Genomic DNA, 16,581 nt, shown 5'->3' with positions numbered 1-16,581 from the left:
TCAAGTTAATTTTACTTCTATTCTTACTACAATCCTCAAGACACGTTCTATATTTAATCTACTAATACTATCGCTGGAACCATGTGAGACAAGTGAAAAAATGATTAAAACTTATACACTAAAAATGAAAATATTGACATTTTTCTCACTGGAGTTCCTGGAAGAAATACAATAATTTGTCTATTATTGAAAAGTAAATATCTTGAGTTTCTGTGGCTAAAATGTTGTAATTGTTGATTTCTGGGATACTCTAATGACTCTCTTAGCACAATTTGAATGATTTGAAATGATTAAAATTCTTACACTAAAAATTAGATATTGACATTCTTCTCAAAGGAGTGCCTGGAAGAAATATAATAATTTGTCTCTTATTAGCAACTGAATATCTTGATTTCTAGTGGCTAAAATGTTCGAATTTTTAATTTCTAGGATACCCAAGGATTTTTTAACAAACTACTGAAAAAATTATTGAAATCCATACACTAAAAATCAAGATATTGATATTTATCTTAGAGGAGAGCCTGGAAGAAATAAAATAATTTGTCCCTTATTGGCAACTGCATATCTTTCGATACTCATGGGCAATATACTGGATTGGTTCACGTATGTTTGAGAGATAAAATTCAGAGAAATTGCTTCGAATCATGCGCATGAGACCAGATTGTTTTAAAAATCTTTATAAATAAATTAATTATTAGCCTTTAAAATTGACTTATCACTAAACAGCCGACTAGTAACTAAAGACGCTTTTTTTAAATTTAGCATTGACATCCGCCATTCAGGATGTAGTCTCCGTCTATTCTATTGTAAAAGAGTATGGTGTATAATTCACCGTTGTTTTAAACATTTTAAAAAGTCTGATCTTCTGTTAGTTTCACATCTAATAAACACCGAAAACAACATAAACTAGCAGCTAAATGAACTAAAAGTTGTAGACGTGTTCTACTCGAAAATTCTTATAAAAATATAGTCGTGTCAAACAGCTTTAATCGCTGTTTGAAAATAATTTAAAATCGATCAACCGTTGCAATTTTAATACTTTTTTAGAAGTCCATATTGGCCAGTAGTAAGAATAGAAATGGATATCCTAAACCGGTAATCCATAGAATATATATTTATTCTTTGGAGTTACTGGATAATAATTGGACTAATTTTGGATGTCCATTAGAAAAACGGTGCTATCTGGGTTAATACTTCTGCTAACCCCGTATCTGCTAAAAACACTGGTGCCTCTCGGACAAATCGCACAAGTCTAACTTCTGAAGATCTTCAGTTTTCGAATTTTTATCTTTCCAATGATGATACGACAATTCAACCTCTGTGAAGCTTTCACGACCGTAAAACTTCATGAAATTTTTAGAAAGATCTATAAAGCCTTGAGTCTCCATTTTTAACATGTTAGTTGAATGTAAGTTAAATAGAGAAGAGCTGGCAGGTTCTCTCCATGAAACCTTCATTCTAGTAAAGCTATGAATGATTGTAAATAAGGGATCAGAAGCGATATTTTCCAAAATTGAACGTCATCAGATAGATGGAGGATGATTCGAGCGATGCTTTCGACGATTGACAGTTCTGGGTTTCGCAATTCCAATCCTAACTTGCAGTCGATCAAAAGTTCTTCAATTCCAATGTCTATATTTCCTCAGTGATCTTTTGTCAGTTTAATAATTTTATGAATTTGTTTGGTGCAACCAAGAAGGTGTAGCCTCTTTGATTGTAAAATATTGACAATCAGTTCAAGATGGGAGAAACATTCTTAAATTAGAGAAAGACAGATGGTAAAGGTTGCTTAAGTTAGTGCTGAATGCAGCTGGAAGGCACTCATATTACATTACAAAATATTCCTTAAAAATTGCAATATTTTTGTACTTTTCCGACCATCTTGTTTCATAGAAGGCAGGAATGTTAGAGAATATTTCCTTCTTCCTTGATATAGTCCATAAAAATTGATGAAGTCTATGATTGTCGCTACAGCATTGCGAATTTGAGAAACTTCATTCAAATCGTTAACAACTAATTTCAACTAGTGACTTTCCAAATGAATGTACAACATAGTTTGATGCTAATGGTTTTTCAAAATAGCGTATTATGTCGTTGTCTTTCCCGGACGTGGTTGAATATTCGTCATAGCCCTGTCCCTTGAATTTCATGGAATCCAGTTCTGCTTCTATTATAAAACGCATGAGCCGTAGGGCATTTTTTATGTATATTCTTTCAGTTGCAAACAGAATCTCAGTTGTATAATATTTCATCGACAAAAAATCAGTAAACATGTAATTCTACACTTCGTAATTTTTTTGTTTTAATAAACATGAAATGAAACTTTCAATACTGTTGGAGTAGAACTGCATCAATTGATGCATTAGCAATTTCTCTCAGTATCCCGCTCTCTGTATATCTACATCTTATAATAAAGATTTTTATAGAAAAGATTTTAATTTATTATAATTATTGTACAGGTCTTATAATGTTTTGTAACGAACTCAGCAACTTCTTCCCAGGGATTATCTTTCCTTAATTGTTTTTTTATGTACGATTGTACGGGTGGTATTTTAAGTCAAATAAACAAAAAAACTTTTGACACACATATTCACTAATATTTCGTCTTCTGTGCATGAAAACATGACTCTTGTTTTATTAACGGCCATAATATTGATTTTTAAACCTAATTTTTCCACTGGTTTATTAAGCAAAATCTCTTGGACAACACAATCAAATGCCTTACTTACATTACAAAAACTGCAGAAGCGTCTTCTCCCTGCTTCAAACTAAGGTATAATTCGTGTAAGACATAAAATATTTCGTCGTCAGCCTTCTGAAACCCAAACTCTCATTCTAAAAATTTCTAAACATTTCAAAAACCCTATTTATGAATGAATTTAGGTGTCTCCGAAAATAAAACTCCGTAAGACAATTTTATAATAAACATTTATTCTTATTTACAAATTTCAAGTTACACGTTACCAATAATTTTATTAGAATATTATCTGACAGTAATAATTTATCTAAGTAAAATGGTTTGAATATAATGTGCAAAAAATCGATTAATTTATTAAATTTATTATAGGAAACCGACAGTAGTGGACATGATATAATACGTTTAATGGAAAATATTTGTAAAAAAGAACCGAGCAGCGTCTTAATTATAATTATTTAAAAGGAAACATGTTTATTTTTTTGTTATACAATACAAGTTGTTCAGTTATATACACATCAGTACATCATCTATGATATTAAAAACGTTATTTTTAAACTATGATATTATTATCGTCGATTACAGTTAGTGTGGTTACGTTTGATGTAACAACACTGACCATTCGGGATATTTTTTTTGACCTTACAACAAGCAAGTATTGTCGGTACTATGTGCCAAAAAAAAAGGATTTATATACAGTTTTTGTCACTTATCTTAACCATTTAGTAGTTTTGGCAGTACCTAGCGACGTTATTCCCAAGTCAGGTTAACTTAACCAGACATACACCAGATATATTTACAAATATACAGATTCTTTGCAGATCTATTGTGATATTCAGTAAGGCCAACCGGGCACTGGGAATAAGTTTTAACAATAATTAAATAGCTAGATAGAATTTTAACTCACCGTGTTAACAATGTAACTGAAGGAAAACTTAAAAATTGTTAATATTGTCCAATGTGGGAAATATAAAAGAAATCATGTAAAAGGTTGATGGAGAGTAAAGGGTAATACAAACACATGTTAGTTGATTTTTTAGCCAGAATTGCAAATGGAAATTGGGCCTTGCCAAGAAAAGTACCTTAAAGTGGGTCTACTTAAAACCCATATTGCCAGCATGTTTAGTACGAACTAGTCGCTTCACTTTCGTGCAATTAAATCATTGCAAAAAATTTGGCGGGATTGGTGGTTGGATCGTATTTCATTACTTCTCCTGCCCAGACTTTGGTTTCAAAGATATTTATATCAGATTAAACAAAAAGTAATTTGTTAAGAAATATAGGCGACCTATTGAAAAAAAAATTGAGGAGTACGTCAAGGCGATATCATATCCCCAAAACTATTCACCTTAGTGCTGGAAAATGCCTTTAAATCAACACAATGAGAAATTAAAGGCATAAATATTAACGGGTCCTTTTTGCACCTTCTTCGATTTACCGAAGCCTTAATATAAGCAGCAACATGCAAGAACTATAACTGCCTTAAATAATCAAACTATTCAATTATCTAAAATCAAATTTTTTAATATAAGTTTGTAATGTGCCATTTACGCCCAATGCAGGACGTCAATTTGGCTGAAAGGATGAAACTAGTTTATGCAGAATTTTCCCAAATTATTTAGTATTTTTTGCAGGTACTAATCTTACATACTACTACACTTAAATTCAATTATTTTAAACCCCACGTAAAACAAATGTCCGTCAATTAAAACAATACTTAATACAGCCTGCAAAAAATTAATTCATCAATTGCCTGGAATTGAACTGCTGCTATTATTGCAGGCAGTTGAGCTGTCTAAGATGTTAAAAAAGTTTAACCACTCAACTACTTTTAATTTAAGAGAAATTACTTCTGGACAGAACTTATGACGTACCTGCCTGGAATAATGAACTACGTGGAGCTGAAAAAACATGAACATTTTGTTTTATTGTCTGAATATAACAAGAATTTATGGCTCAACTGCCTGGAATTAAACTATTTCTATTATTACAGGCAGTTGAATGATATGCTGGAAGAACTTGATGAATAATGCGTCGAAGAATGTCGGGTTAAAAATTAAAATTTAAAATCATCAGTAAGACCGCAGAGGACATATATATAGATAGTAAGAAACTGGAAAATGTATGATATGCAAGGAAAATCAAACAGCAAAAATAATAGGAAGAGTAAGACTAACCAGGATCCCTCCAGGAAGATGAAATATATATTTAAAAATTGTGAAAGCCGTATAAATCTTATGAGGAGAGTTTTTGACACTTGTGTCTTGCTAGTAGCGACACGTGGTGGATGGAAACCATAGCACTAAAAAAAAACTCCAATCAGCTAAGGATGAAGCGAACGACGCTTGGCATCAGTCTTAAGGAAAGTAGAAGGAACAAATAAATCACGTAAAGTAATTTAACACGTATTGCAGGAAACAGGTGGCGTCAGGTGGAGCGGAACAGCGTGGACAAGAGTGAAGGAGGCCTACATCGAGGAGTGGACAACAAAAAATGGCTGAGAAACAAGAAGAAGACAAGATTCAAGAGTAAATACAAGGAAGAGGAGAATATACTCGTTAATAATATTCATGTGGTTGTACAGTGGAAGTTCCTTATGATATATGATAAATTGTCAAACAGGACTTGGACCGCAAAGGTGTTTAGGACAAGTAAAGACAATATGCCAAACTTAGATTGGGAAAGACTTTTTTTTAAATATGCACAAGAGTTCAGTTTTAACCCACCTAGTAAATAGTAAAGATAAATGGATTAATTCCCAAGACAGCTGCAAGGCATATCAAACGAAAATTCAATATCCAAATATGGGCACAAAATGACGTTCTTTTTCTGATTTTTTTTCTCTGCGATATTTTCGACATAAAGATGGACCTAAAGTCATACTAGACGATATTTCTGATTGAGCGCCTATTAAGTACCTTTAAGGAACATAAAACTACATAGTTTCATATTATTGCCCTCTAACTATATGCATTCCTGTCAGACATGGAATTAAAGGACAAAAGTCTCAATTTCCAAGATTATTAAGATAAACTCTTAAAAAAGTTAAAGCAGAAAATTTGGTGTCAGGATTTAAAGCAGTGGCAATCTTTCATTTGAATAGATGAGTGCTGAAGCGACTAGCAGATTGGCACCATTCCCCTGTAAATGAAAGGGCGTTTCACTACACTCCTATAAATTTACAGCTGACTGTTTTCCAGATGAAAATAAGCATAATAAAGAGATTAAGAGAGTGAAAATGACTTGAATAAAGAAGCAACAAATCCGAGATTCAGGACTTTGCAAGAGACCAGCGATTCACAGATATGTACATCTGTTCATGATTTAGATTCTGAAAATGGGAGAGAAAAATAAAAATGAGGGGGATTACTCATGAAGATTTGATGAAGGAAGTTTTATATGACATAAGTGATACCTTAAGTTTCTAAGAGCGAGGTAAAAAATGACAAAAAAACCTTTAAACATCCGGAAATTGATGATTTATCAAGTGTTCAACAATTCAATATTTCCTAACATGCTTTTCAGTTCGTTGATTTTTAAGAGGAAAAGTGTTTTTATTTAAAAATCTGGGTAGTTTTTTTCACTTAATGCAAGTACCACTAAAATAAACTGTATGTTGCAAATATACCCATTCTATGGTAACTTTTATATTTCTTACAAAATGATCAGGCTTTTTAGGGCCTAAAAAATTCTCCTAGGAAAATTTGAAATTTAATTCATCAATTATTTTTATTTTGCAACGTAAGATTTAACTATGAGGCAACAAATGCTTTTTTTCATTTCTGAACAAATCATGATGGCCACCTGTAAGTCCCGAATTAAGCCTTATAGAGAATATATAAAAATAGCTGGAAAAAATACTAAAATTGTGGGTTTCGATGGTACGTTATTCACTGATCTTGCAATTGTATTTTTAAAAAAAAATTTCCGTGAATATAATCATCACAGAATAAGTAGAATAATCTTAAAAGAATTTTATTTAAAGAAAAGGCATTTCTCATCCAATACTTTTATACATGAAAGATTCTTGTACCTCAATAAATTTTTTAATTACAGGAAATGTTGTCAACGTCATTAGCGGACATTTTTGGACATAATCACTTAAAATATGTTCAAATTTTTTGACACTAATACAGAGGAATTTATGACGATCGATGTCAGAGTAAAAATATGATTTTAGATTAAAATTCGGGAAGTTTCGAATGAAGCATTTTTTATTACATTTTTCTTTGCAAATTTTCACTATTTTTAAAAGAGTTTTGCTCAAAACAAAAACATGTCTTTCCCAATAATTTCATGTAAGAACATAGAGTATTTTTAGACAATTTTCCAATCCGAACTATGTGATTTAAAGGCGTGATTTGAGGGTGCTTTATAGGAACTAAAATGCCAAAAATTCTATGAAAATTAGATTATCATGTTTTCCAAGAAGTGTATCGCGTTTAATTTATTAATTATTTTTATTATCGAATAGTAGTTTCGATTAAGAGACAACAAAGAGTTTTTCCATTACAGAACACATTATGATGGTCAGCTGCAAGTCCTGAATTAAACCAGACAGAGAATAATATGTGAAAACAATTAGGAAAAATATTAAAAATGGGGATTTCGATGGTACATTTAGGATTTATAACTACCTACATAAGAGATTTTTCGTTTTGTATTAGTACATACCTCCATTAACCTTTTACAAATATGCAGGCTGTCACAAATTCAAGGGGCATATTGGGAAATAAAGGTAAAAGTTGAACAGGAAAAAGCGAAATTTAAAAAAAATATCTCCAAAGAACTCCCTCAAATGTGTAACAGCCTAAAAACCGGTAAATATAAAGAAAATTTAAAAAAACATCCCTAACATTTTCTTACATAACATCAGTGACAGTACAGTCTTGAAGGAGTCCGTTATAATAAATTATTAAAAAAAAAAAAATGAAAATCACAAAAGTGTTTTTTTTTAGTGTTCACAACCTACAACACTACACCTTGAGCACTATGCAGCGTCCATAAAAAAAAAACATAATATTCAGTTGGACACTGATTTGTATATTAATTTAGTTTAGAACCGTATATGCTATACAGTATTGGAATCATAATAATTATAAACCAGTTAGAAGCGGAAACGTACTGTAAGTAATTTTTTTAATGAATGAATTTAATTATTTGCTTTAATTAACAGTTAAATCAGAAAAAAAAGACCAACTAAGTGTACTAAACTATCGTATAGAAACTCTTAACATTAAATCACAGTCGTTTTTTAAACATAAAAGCTAAGTTTGAAAATAAATATATACGTTCACCGATTTAAATACATACAAAGTAGTTATATATTTGTTACTTCATTTACGTTTTATTCATAAGAGAGAGAGAGAGAGATACAAGGGGGAGATTTCAAGGTAACAAATTTTGGCCTCTTATTGCTAAAAAACATTGATTTAAATTACATTATATCCTTGTTACCCGTTGACAAATCTCAAATTAATAATTCAGTCGAATTAGACCAAATAACCAACCATAGGGGGCGAAATAAAAAAATATATATTATATTATCATCAAATAAACTATTTTGTACTTACAAAATATAATACGAGACAAAGCTCAGTGTTTAGTTACGTTTAAAATAAATAAGACGAAATGGCAGTAAAAAAATTGTCAAACCGCAACGACTTTGGTCTAATTGAACTAAAATCGACGGGGGTGATGTTCTGGTAAAGAAATGGTTTTATAGGTACGTGTTAACAAGAGGAAAATCTTTTATTAGAGTAAGTATTTACGAACATATAGTATTTATACATCCAGTATGTTATGGGTGTAAACCACGCGTCAAAAAAAATTTTATAATTTTAAAATTAGTTGATGTTTTATAGTTAAAAGGGTATATCAAACTATTGAATACTACTTGCAGTATACACCCTATATATTTTTTTGTAATTTTCTGAACAAAAAGTAAGGAGTCAACATTTTTTCAATATCTACAATAGTTTAAGAGATAATGAATTTTGAATATTTACTTGTTCATTTTTTAATATTATTATGAGAACAAAATCTTAATTTGGGCAGAAATATTATTATCTATTTAAAAGTCACCAGAAATTGCCTAAATAGTGAAATGGTTACCAAAATAATCGAAGAAAATAAAACCTGGAAAGTACTGAAAACTGGAGAGGAAATTCCAAAAATTACAATTCATGAAGGCAATTTTTCAAATGAAACACAACAAATCCCGTGGAGAAAATGAAGTGGTCATTGAAGCTCTTAAACTGGGTGGCCAAAAGCTACTGCAAACTATTTAAGTTCTGTTTAATGAGTGTCTTATACAAAGAAAAATACCATAACAATGAAACAATGCAACCATTACTCTAATACATAAAACATATGACATAACCAATCTTGCAAATTACTGCCCTAAAAGTCTCACATGTACAAACTATTCACCCGAATCATTGCAAATAGATTAAAAGTGAAACTGGACCTTTATTAGCCAAAGGGATAGGCTGGCTTTTGACCACAATATGGCACAAACGAATCAGAATCTCCCATCATTAAATAAAGAATCATATCTGTACCTCAGAGCAAAAGTGTATTAAGTCCAAAAAAAACATTTTTTCTGGTTTTTATAGAAATATTATTTAAATTTCCCGCTCTTTTTGCACATTCAATCCAATGCTGATTTGGACATAGAATAGCGAAATTAGCATATTGTAAACCGTATTAAGTCCGCCCAAGTTCTAGAGCAAAACAGTATTATCTTTATTTTTTAATATTAAGTCCAAGATGATATCATCCAAACATTAAGAGAAAAACAGTATTAAGTCCAAACGTTTGTTTCTATTTGATTTGTTGCTTTTTATCATTCAGCGTTTATAGTCAACAGGTCAACACGTGTTTTGTTAGTTTTGCGGTAACCTAAAATTATTGCTTTTATTGGTTATAAGCATAGATCTTTTGGTATTAAATAAGTCTAAGTGTGCTAGTGTTAAGTGCAGGACTACCTACTTGATATTTTAAAAATGGGGGAAAGATCTCGAAAGCTACTTTGGATGGCATTAAACAATCCTAGCAGCCCTGAGCATTACGGTGGTGACACTGTAGAAGTATATGAATGCTCCCAACGTAAGTTCCTTCTCTGCTCCTTCCCTCACCACTTTATTTTTTAGAAGATAAAGAAATGAGCGTTGCAAAAGGTATCTAGTATTTTTTTGTAGGGTCTCCACTACATGAAAATGAAGAAGAGAGTCATACTGTAAGTGACCAAGTCCCAGCGAAAATAGAGTCGCCAATCTTCGAGGGTAATTTATTTGTCGAAGGTTAATATTTATTGCCTATAATATTTTAATTGTTTTTTTTTTTCTTTTAGATGTCCGAGATGATAATCCAAATCCACATGAAACAATAAACGAGAATAAAACACAGCAGAGAGAAAACAATGAAACACAGCAATTTTTAGATATATCTTACAACTTTGTACAAATCATAGTAATCCTGCCGATAGCCATATAGCGGATTGCAGAACCGCGAATCAAGGACTTGAAGAAATTTTGCAATTGTCACATGTTTCGCAGTCCTCACGTGTAATAGGCGAAGACGAAGAAGATCCGTTTGCCGAATCAGGTAGTTCCTTTGTTCCCAGTAGTGTTTCAAACAGTGATAGCGAATCGGTGGCCACAGACGAAAATCAACAAGAAGAAATTATGGAAGAATCATTGTCTTCTTCCAAAAGAATTTAAAAAAAAAGGAAAGAAGCGCGTAAGGAATGAATCGTCTTGGCAAAGAAATGTGCGAAAAAAGGAGAGAATGGCTGGCGAAAAGTATAAATCTTCAAAGAGTAAGAAAATCATAAAAGAAAAGAAAGTTTAAGAATCTTGCAATGAAAAAATTGCGGGTCCTTAAAGAATTCAGATAAATCAAGAATTTTGGAACCAAGAAACAACTATAGATCAAAAACGACAATTTTTATGTTCTTGCATTGAACTGACTTCTATAGAACGAAAGAGAGAACGCACAGGAAGTCGTACTGGAAAACGGCAGTACAACTTGAAATATTTTTTTACCCTTAACAGCAACAAATATCAAGTTTGCAAAACATTTTTTTTTTGCGTACATTAGATATATCCCAAACATTTACAGGTGTGCACTTCAAAAACGCCAATCCAGTGGAATTGTTAAATGTGACAAAAGAGGAAAGCAGCCATCAATTAATAGAATTAGTGATGATGTGAAAAATCACATTCGAGAGCATATCGCATCATTTCCTTGTGAAGAATCCCACTACAGAAGAACCGCAAAAAAATATTTGGGAAATTATCTTAACATTTCAACAATGTATAGGATGTACAAAGAAGATTGTGATTTAAAAAATCTTTTACCTGAAGAAGTTGGCAAAGAATGGCTCTACAGTCAAATTTTTAACACTGAGTTTAATTTGTCATTTGCCCCTCCATCAAAAGAGACCTGCGATGTGTGTGATGAGTTTTTGATTAATCTAAGACAGTCAGATAATGCAGATGAGAGGCAAACTTTACAAGCTGAGTATGAATCTCACTTATTGGAAGCAGATAAAAGATATGAGCTTAAGAAGGCAGACAAAGATATGTCAAAGAATAATAAAGAACAAAAAGTATTAATGATAGACTTACAAAAATGCCTTCCCTGTCCTAAGCTTACTAATTCTCAGAGCTTTTATAGTCTTAAGCTATGGTGTTTTAATTATACCGTTTATGATTCAACCGAACAACAGGCCAATTGCCTAATGTGGGATGAGTCAATTGCTGGGCGCGGTGGGAACAAAATGGCTTTACGTTTAGTCCAATACATACAATCTTTACCAAAAACTATATCGTCAATAATTATTTGGACTGATAATTGCCCATCACAAAACCGCAATTTACAGATGATAATGTGTTATTTTTATCTGCCTGCATTAAATCCCCATATCAAAGAAATAAGTCACACATGGAGGTGGATAATGTGCATTCAGTAATAGAAAGGGAAGCTAAAAAATGTCCAAACTTTCAAATAATAACTCCATGGGATTGGCTCCAGCTCGCTAGGATTTCGCTAGGGTAAAAACAAACATTTTAAAATATTTGAAATGGCAACAACTGAATTTAAGGATTTTAATAAAATGTACAACTCACCCGATTCGCCATTACAAAATATCAAAAAAACTCAAAATGGCGATAAATTTTTAATCTCCCAAACAGTATTCATGCAGGTTAGGAAAGATCAGCCTGGTATTTTGTTTTTTAAAACTAATTTTGATCAAGAATTTCAAAGCGTGGACTTCAATAGAAGAGCAGCTTGAAAAAGTCATAAAATTATGAAGGATTCAGTAGTCTTATTTACGGGATACTTTAAATCCAATAAGCACAAAAAAATTTAATGATCTGCAAAAACTTCTAAAGTGGGTGCCAGTAAGGTTTAATTATTTTTTTTTCAGAATCTCAAACATAAGGAAACCATTCAAGAGAATAATGCAGAGTAGTAAAAGTGGCTGTAGTTTACGAGGAATAAAAAAAGGTAATTTTTTAAAGTTTTTTTTGTTTTATTTTTTCCTAATAGTTATGATGTTTTCATGATAACCTATTTCTTAGAGGTTTCCTTAGAAAATGCCAATACATTTTTTTGTTGTAAACTATTATTTGTTTTTTTTTTTAAATATTAAGTCCGATATTTAAAAAAAAAATTGGAAAAAATGTATTAAGTCCATTTTTTTGCAAAAAGTAATACTTAAATAAAAAACAAAAAAATTATTTTGGTTTGTGACCTTAATAAGTATTTAAATTCGTCAGTAATATTAAAAAAGCTGCTTAAACTATCAGAAAAATAAAATTATTAACACAATTTTTGTTTTGTTTTCGCTCTCCTGTAAAATTCTTGATTTGTGACTTAATACACTTTTGCTCTGAGGTACGGATATAGAAAAGTCCATTGTATGCATTACATCACTTGTTCTGATATTCTGAAAGTACTAACTTAAATTCTAAAGATTTAAGTTCATATTTCTTCTAAATACATGAATAAGTCTATTTTCTTCAAAAACTCTGTTTTGTATATAAACTCTCCTATTATGGCCCAAAAAATGTTATTCACAAACGGTATCTATATTAAAAAAAACCAAGAATGATCTAGTGGACCGGCTGCCTTTAATACCTCAAACTTTTAGGCAATTTTATCTTGACTTGCCTACAAGTAAAACAGTACAGACACATATCCAGACGTTAGATAGTTTAATGTAAATTCAACTATTTTTTTTTTAGTTTTTTTTTTCAATTTAAAACAAAATTATTTTCTATGGTCGTATTAGTACAAATACTTTTTTAGGAGAATCAAATAGAATAACTCATACTTAAAAAACTTTCACAATACAATTTAAAAAAACCTATAAAAGTGGTCTAAAAATAATACCATTAAGCTCTAACCTCCAGGCCAAAACTATTAAACTGAATAAACTATAAAACTAAATAAACAATAGATAAATTCGTAAAATTATCAGCACTAAAATTTTTGACTATTTTTATACTCGTTTGCCCACTACCCCCCATAGATAAAGTAGTGTAAAAAAGTACAGAAACTTTTAATAACGTTCGCATGAATAAACAGTTAATTTTTACACAGTACTAAAATATAGGAATGCCACTGATATACATTTTTTACTTTTAAGAATTCATCAAGAACTGTTTTTTTGCAATAAGAAATGTATGGTTGGAAATAAGTATGGAAACTATCGATATTCTGGGCTCTAAGGAATTCTGTCCTAGTTTTACAACAGAGCATATATCGTGTTAATGACTGAATTCAGTTAGTTTATTAACATGCCAAGACATCGTTATTTTTTATGTGATTTAAAACAAAAAAGTTGTGGATTTATTTAGAATAACAAGAAATAGGCCGTTGATTGCAATGTCTCTAAATATATCTAAAAGTGCGATAACTAAAATATACGAGAAAAATGATAGTCGTGGCATGACAAAACTATTTAAAGGATCTCAACTGACTTGAGGGCGACTTGTCCCCAGGAAAACTTCCAGGCAAAGAATTAAGTAAAATAAGAATTGCTGTCAAAAAACCGCTTTTATCTAAGAAAAATACAAGGTCCGAATGGAGTTTGCTAGAGCTCATATTGGTCTTAAGAAAAATGAAATATCGTTCTGTATAAAAATGAATTTTAACCAAATTTTATTTTATCTTAACTATATCTGATTTGTTGACGTGTATACACATTTTTTATGTATTGATACCAATAAATATTCGATTTGATTTGAAGTGAAGGTTAAAATGGAGCGCATTCAATACAAAGAAATATAAGAAACTACCATGTGCAAAGAATATGTAATTGCAGTGGATTTTTTAACAATGATCCCCAGCATTCTGTGACGGTATAGATTGGTTTCACAAAAAACACATAACTATACTTGAATGGCCAACTCAATCCCCAGATTTAATTCCTATTGAACATCTTCGGGATGTCTAAAATCGCCGGATTCGTACCCATTCTGATACCAAAAATAAACGACAAATGTTTAATATCATAAAATTAAAGGGTTCGCAAATTCCCCAAGAAATTCTTCAAAAATTGATTGACTCTAAAGGATATTCTACAAAGCACAACAAAAAGAAGTGTCTATGATTATGTTTATGACTTGTAACAATACAAGTTTCCATACTTATTTTCAACCTTTACTTGAAAATTTATTATTATTTAAAAGCAAAAATCTTTTAAAATAAAAATAATTTTATTTAATAACTCATATTCCGAATATGTGTAGGCTGCAATAATTGCCAGAAACCAAATATGCTCCACTTAAAAAGATCCCATACTTTTTTCGACTACAGTATATTCTAATAAAAATACTCATTACAAGAAAATTTTTAAAATTCCAATGCAATTTTTATTACTTTTTTTGATTTTGCATTCTATCCTCTAGGGAGATTAACAGACCCTTTCTGCCTCTCCTCGGAAACGCCCATGTAAAGAGTATTTAAGTTATGAACATTTAGTGCTATTGTTCAACTACGAATATTGTTTTTATAAGTGGATCAAACGTATACTTTCGGTATTCACAGTTTAAACAAGGCCATTTCTCTCAGAACATCACCCGCGCAGCATCAGGTACAACAACAACAACAACAACTCAACAAAACTGAGAGAGAGATAAAGAGAGTTAGAGCAAAAAGAAACACAACCTCGAAGCGCTCGCTACTCGACTTACGCCTAAACGAAACTAAACTCGGAGCTGAGCTCGCGTTCCCACGGTCATGCGCCGTCCGTGGCCGATTTGTGTCTGCCGCCCCACATGCCGCACCGCACGCCGCACACGTGGCACAACTTCAGTGGCGGATAGAGGCAGATGCAGGGCACCACGATCGACAGGAAGGTGAGGCCGATCCAGCGGCGCGCGCACACGTTCGACGGCTCGTCCTCGTCTTGACACCTGCCAAAAAAATATTTGATGGTAATTATTTTGTCTTAAACTATTAATTTGGTCGATATACCGGGTGGTGCGTCGCCGAGCGGAACATAGGAAAACCCATGTAAATTTTAAGGAGGTCAATTATTGGCTTCCCTATACATTTTATAGAAAAAACCAATCTGGCAAACCCTTGTTCAAAGTTTCAAAATATGTTAATAAGCAAATCTTGAATTATTCAATTAAATGTAATCGCAAAATTAGCAAATTTTCGGTTCAGGTAAAACCAAACGGGTACCAGTAAAATGAATATTGTCACTGACGCGACGTGAGGAAAAGTGTCAATAAATCAGTGACAGTCGATATTTGAAAACAAGTATGAATTATTCAATCGACGAAAAAATAGCGATAATTAAGTGGCATTATGCGGGAAACAGTTTTAGAGCAGTATCTGAAATGTTTTCAGTTTATTTCCCCACCAAGCCCATTCCGTCCATTTCAACTATTGTATTGTCAATAAGTTCGAGTCCAAAGGTACTGTAATAAATAATTGTAAATGTTCAACTTAGGATATCGAAAATAGAGCCGAAGAAAGAGAGAACAGAGATCTTAATATTCTACTGAGTGTGGAGGAAAACAAGATGGTTAGTATGAGGGTTCTTGGGCAAGAGGTAAATAAACATCATACAACGGTATTGCGCACTTTAAAAAAACACAAATATTATTCGTATAAATTCGAAAAACATCAAGAGCTGCAGGAAGGAGATGAAGAGCGAAGAATGGCATTTTGAAATGATGGAAAGAGCAAATAATGATAGGAATTTTTTAAGAAATATTTGTTTTACCGATGAATGTACATTTACCCTCAACAATGAACCAAATGTTCAGAATTACCGGTATTGGAGCCAAGAAAATGAACATAGCTTTGTTCATACTCGGACACAATATCCCCAAAAAAAACAAATGTATTCGTGGGAATTATCGGACACCATATCATTGGACCCTTTTTTATGGACTATAACCTAACAGCTGAATCCAAAAATCTCATCCATTATTCTCTAAGATACCAACATACAAAATTGACGAAAAAACAAAGAAAAACACAAAGTCACGGTCTCACAACATGTAGTAAAAGGGCTACACGTGTTTCGCTCTAGTTAGAGCATCATCAGGCCTTTAGAAGCCATCCACACACTTCACAGTACATAAATAAACAATAAACAGTAAATAAATAAACAAGTTTAATTAAAAGTTTAAGTTTAATTAACGCTTATTAAATTTTTTTTGAAACTTTGCACGAGGGTTTGCCAGATTGGTGTCTTCAAAAAGTTAAGTTAAATTTTTTCTGTAAAATGTACAGGGAAGCCAATAATTGACCCCCTTAAAATTTACATGGAATTTCCTATGTTCCGCTCGGCGACGCACCACCCGGTATATGATACTCCTAGGAATAAAAACATCGATGAGTTGTATTTTGGA

The 16,581-nt window shown here is 31.9% G+C and overlaps 2 protein-coding genes across 3 annotated transcripts in view; one reads left to right on the top strand and one right to left on the bottom strand.

Annotated features, from left to right (window-relative positions):
• The window catches only part of LOC126734886 (tubulin polyglutamylase complex subunit 2), a 77,579-nt gene that overhangs the window by 4,353 nt on the left and 56,645 nt on the right, over positions 1-16,581 (top strand). The window lies entirely within an intron of this gene.
• LOC126734885 (sprouty-related, EVH1 domain-containing protein 1) overlaps positions 2,911-16,581 on the bottom strand; it is a 68,074-nt gene continuing 54,403 nt past the window's right edge. For both annotated transcript variants that reach the window (XM_050438715.1, XM_050438714.1), the window contains exon 8: positions 2,911-15,126. In XM_050438715.1, coding sequence (XP_050294672.1) covers positions 14,949-15,126 — 178 coding nt within the window. In that variant the 3' untranslated portion in view covers positions 2,911-14,948. The remainder of the gene's footprint in view (positions 15,127-16,581) is intronic.

Source organism: Anthonomus grandis, chromosome 4 (genome assembly GCF_022605725.1).
Source record: "Anthonomus grandis grandis chromosome 4, icAntGran1.3, whole genome shotgun sequence".
NCBI lineage: Eukaryota > Metazoa > Arthropoda > Insecta > Coleoptera > Curculionidae > Anthonomus > Anthonomus grandis.
Note: the sequence above shows the minus strand (reverse complement) of the source record. Positions and strands in the feature narration are given on the sequence as shown.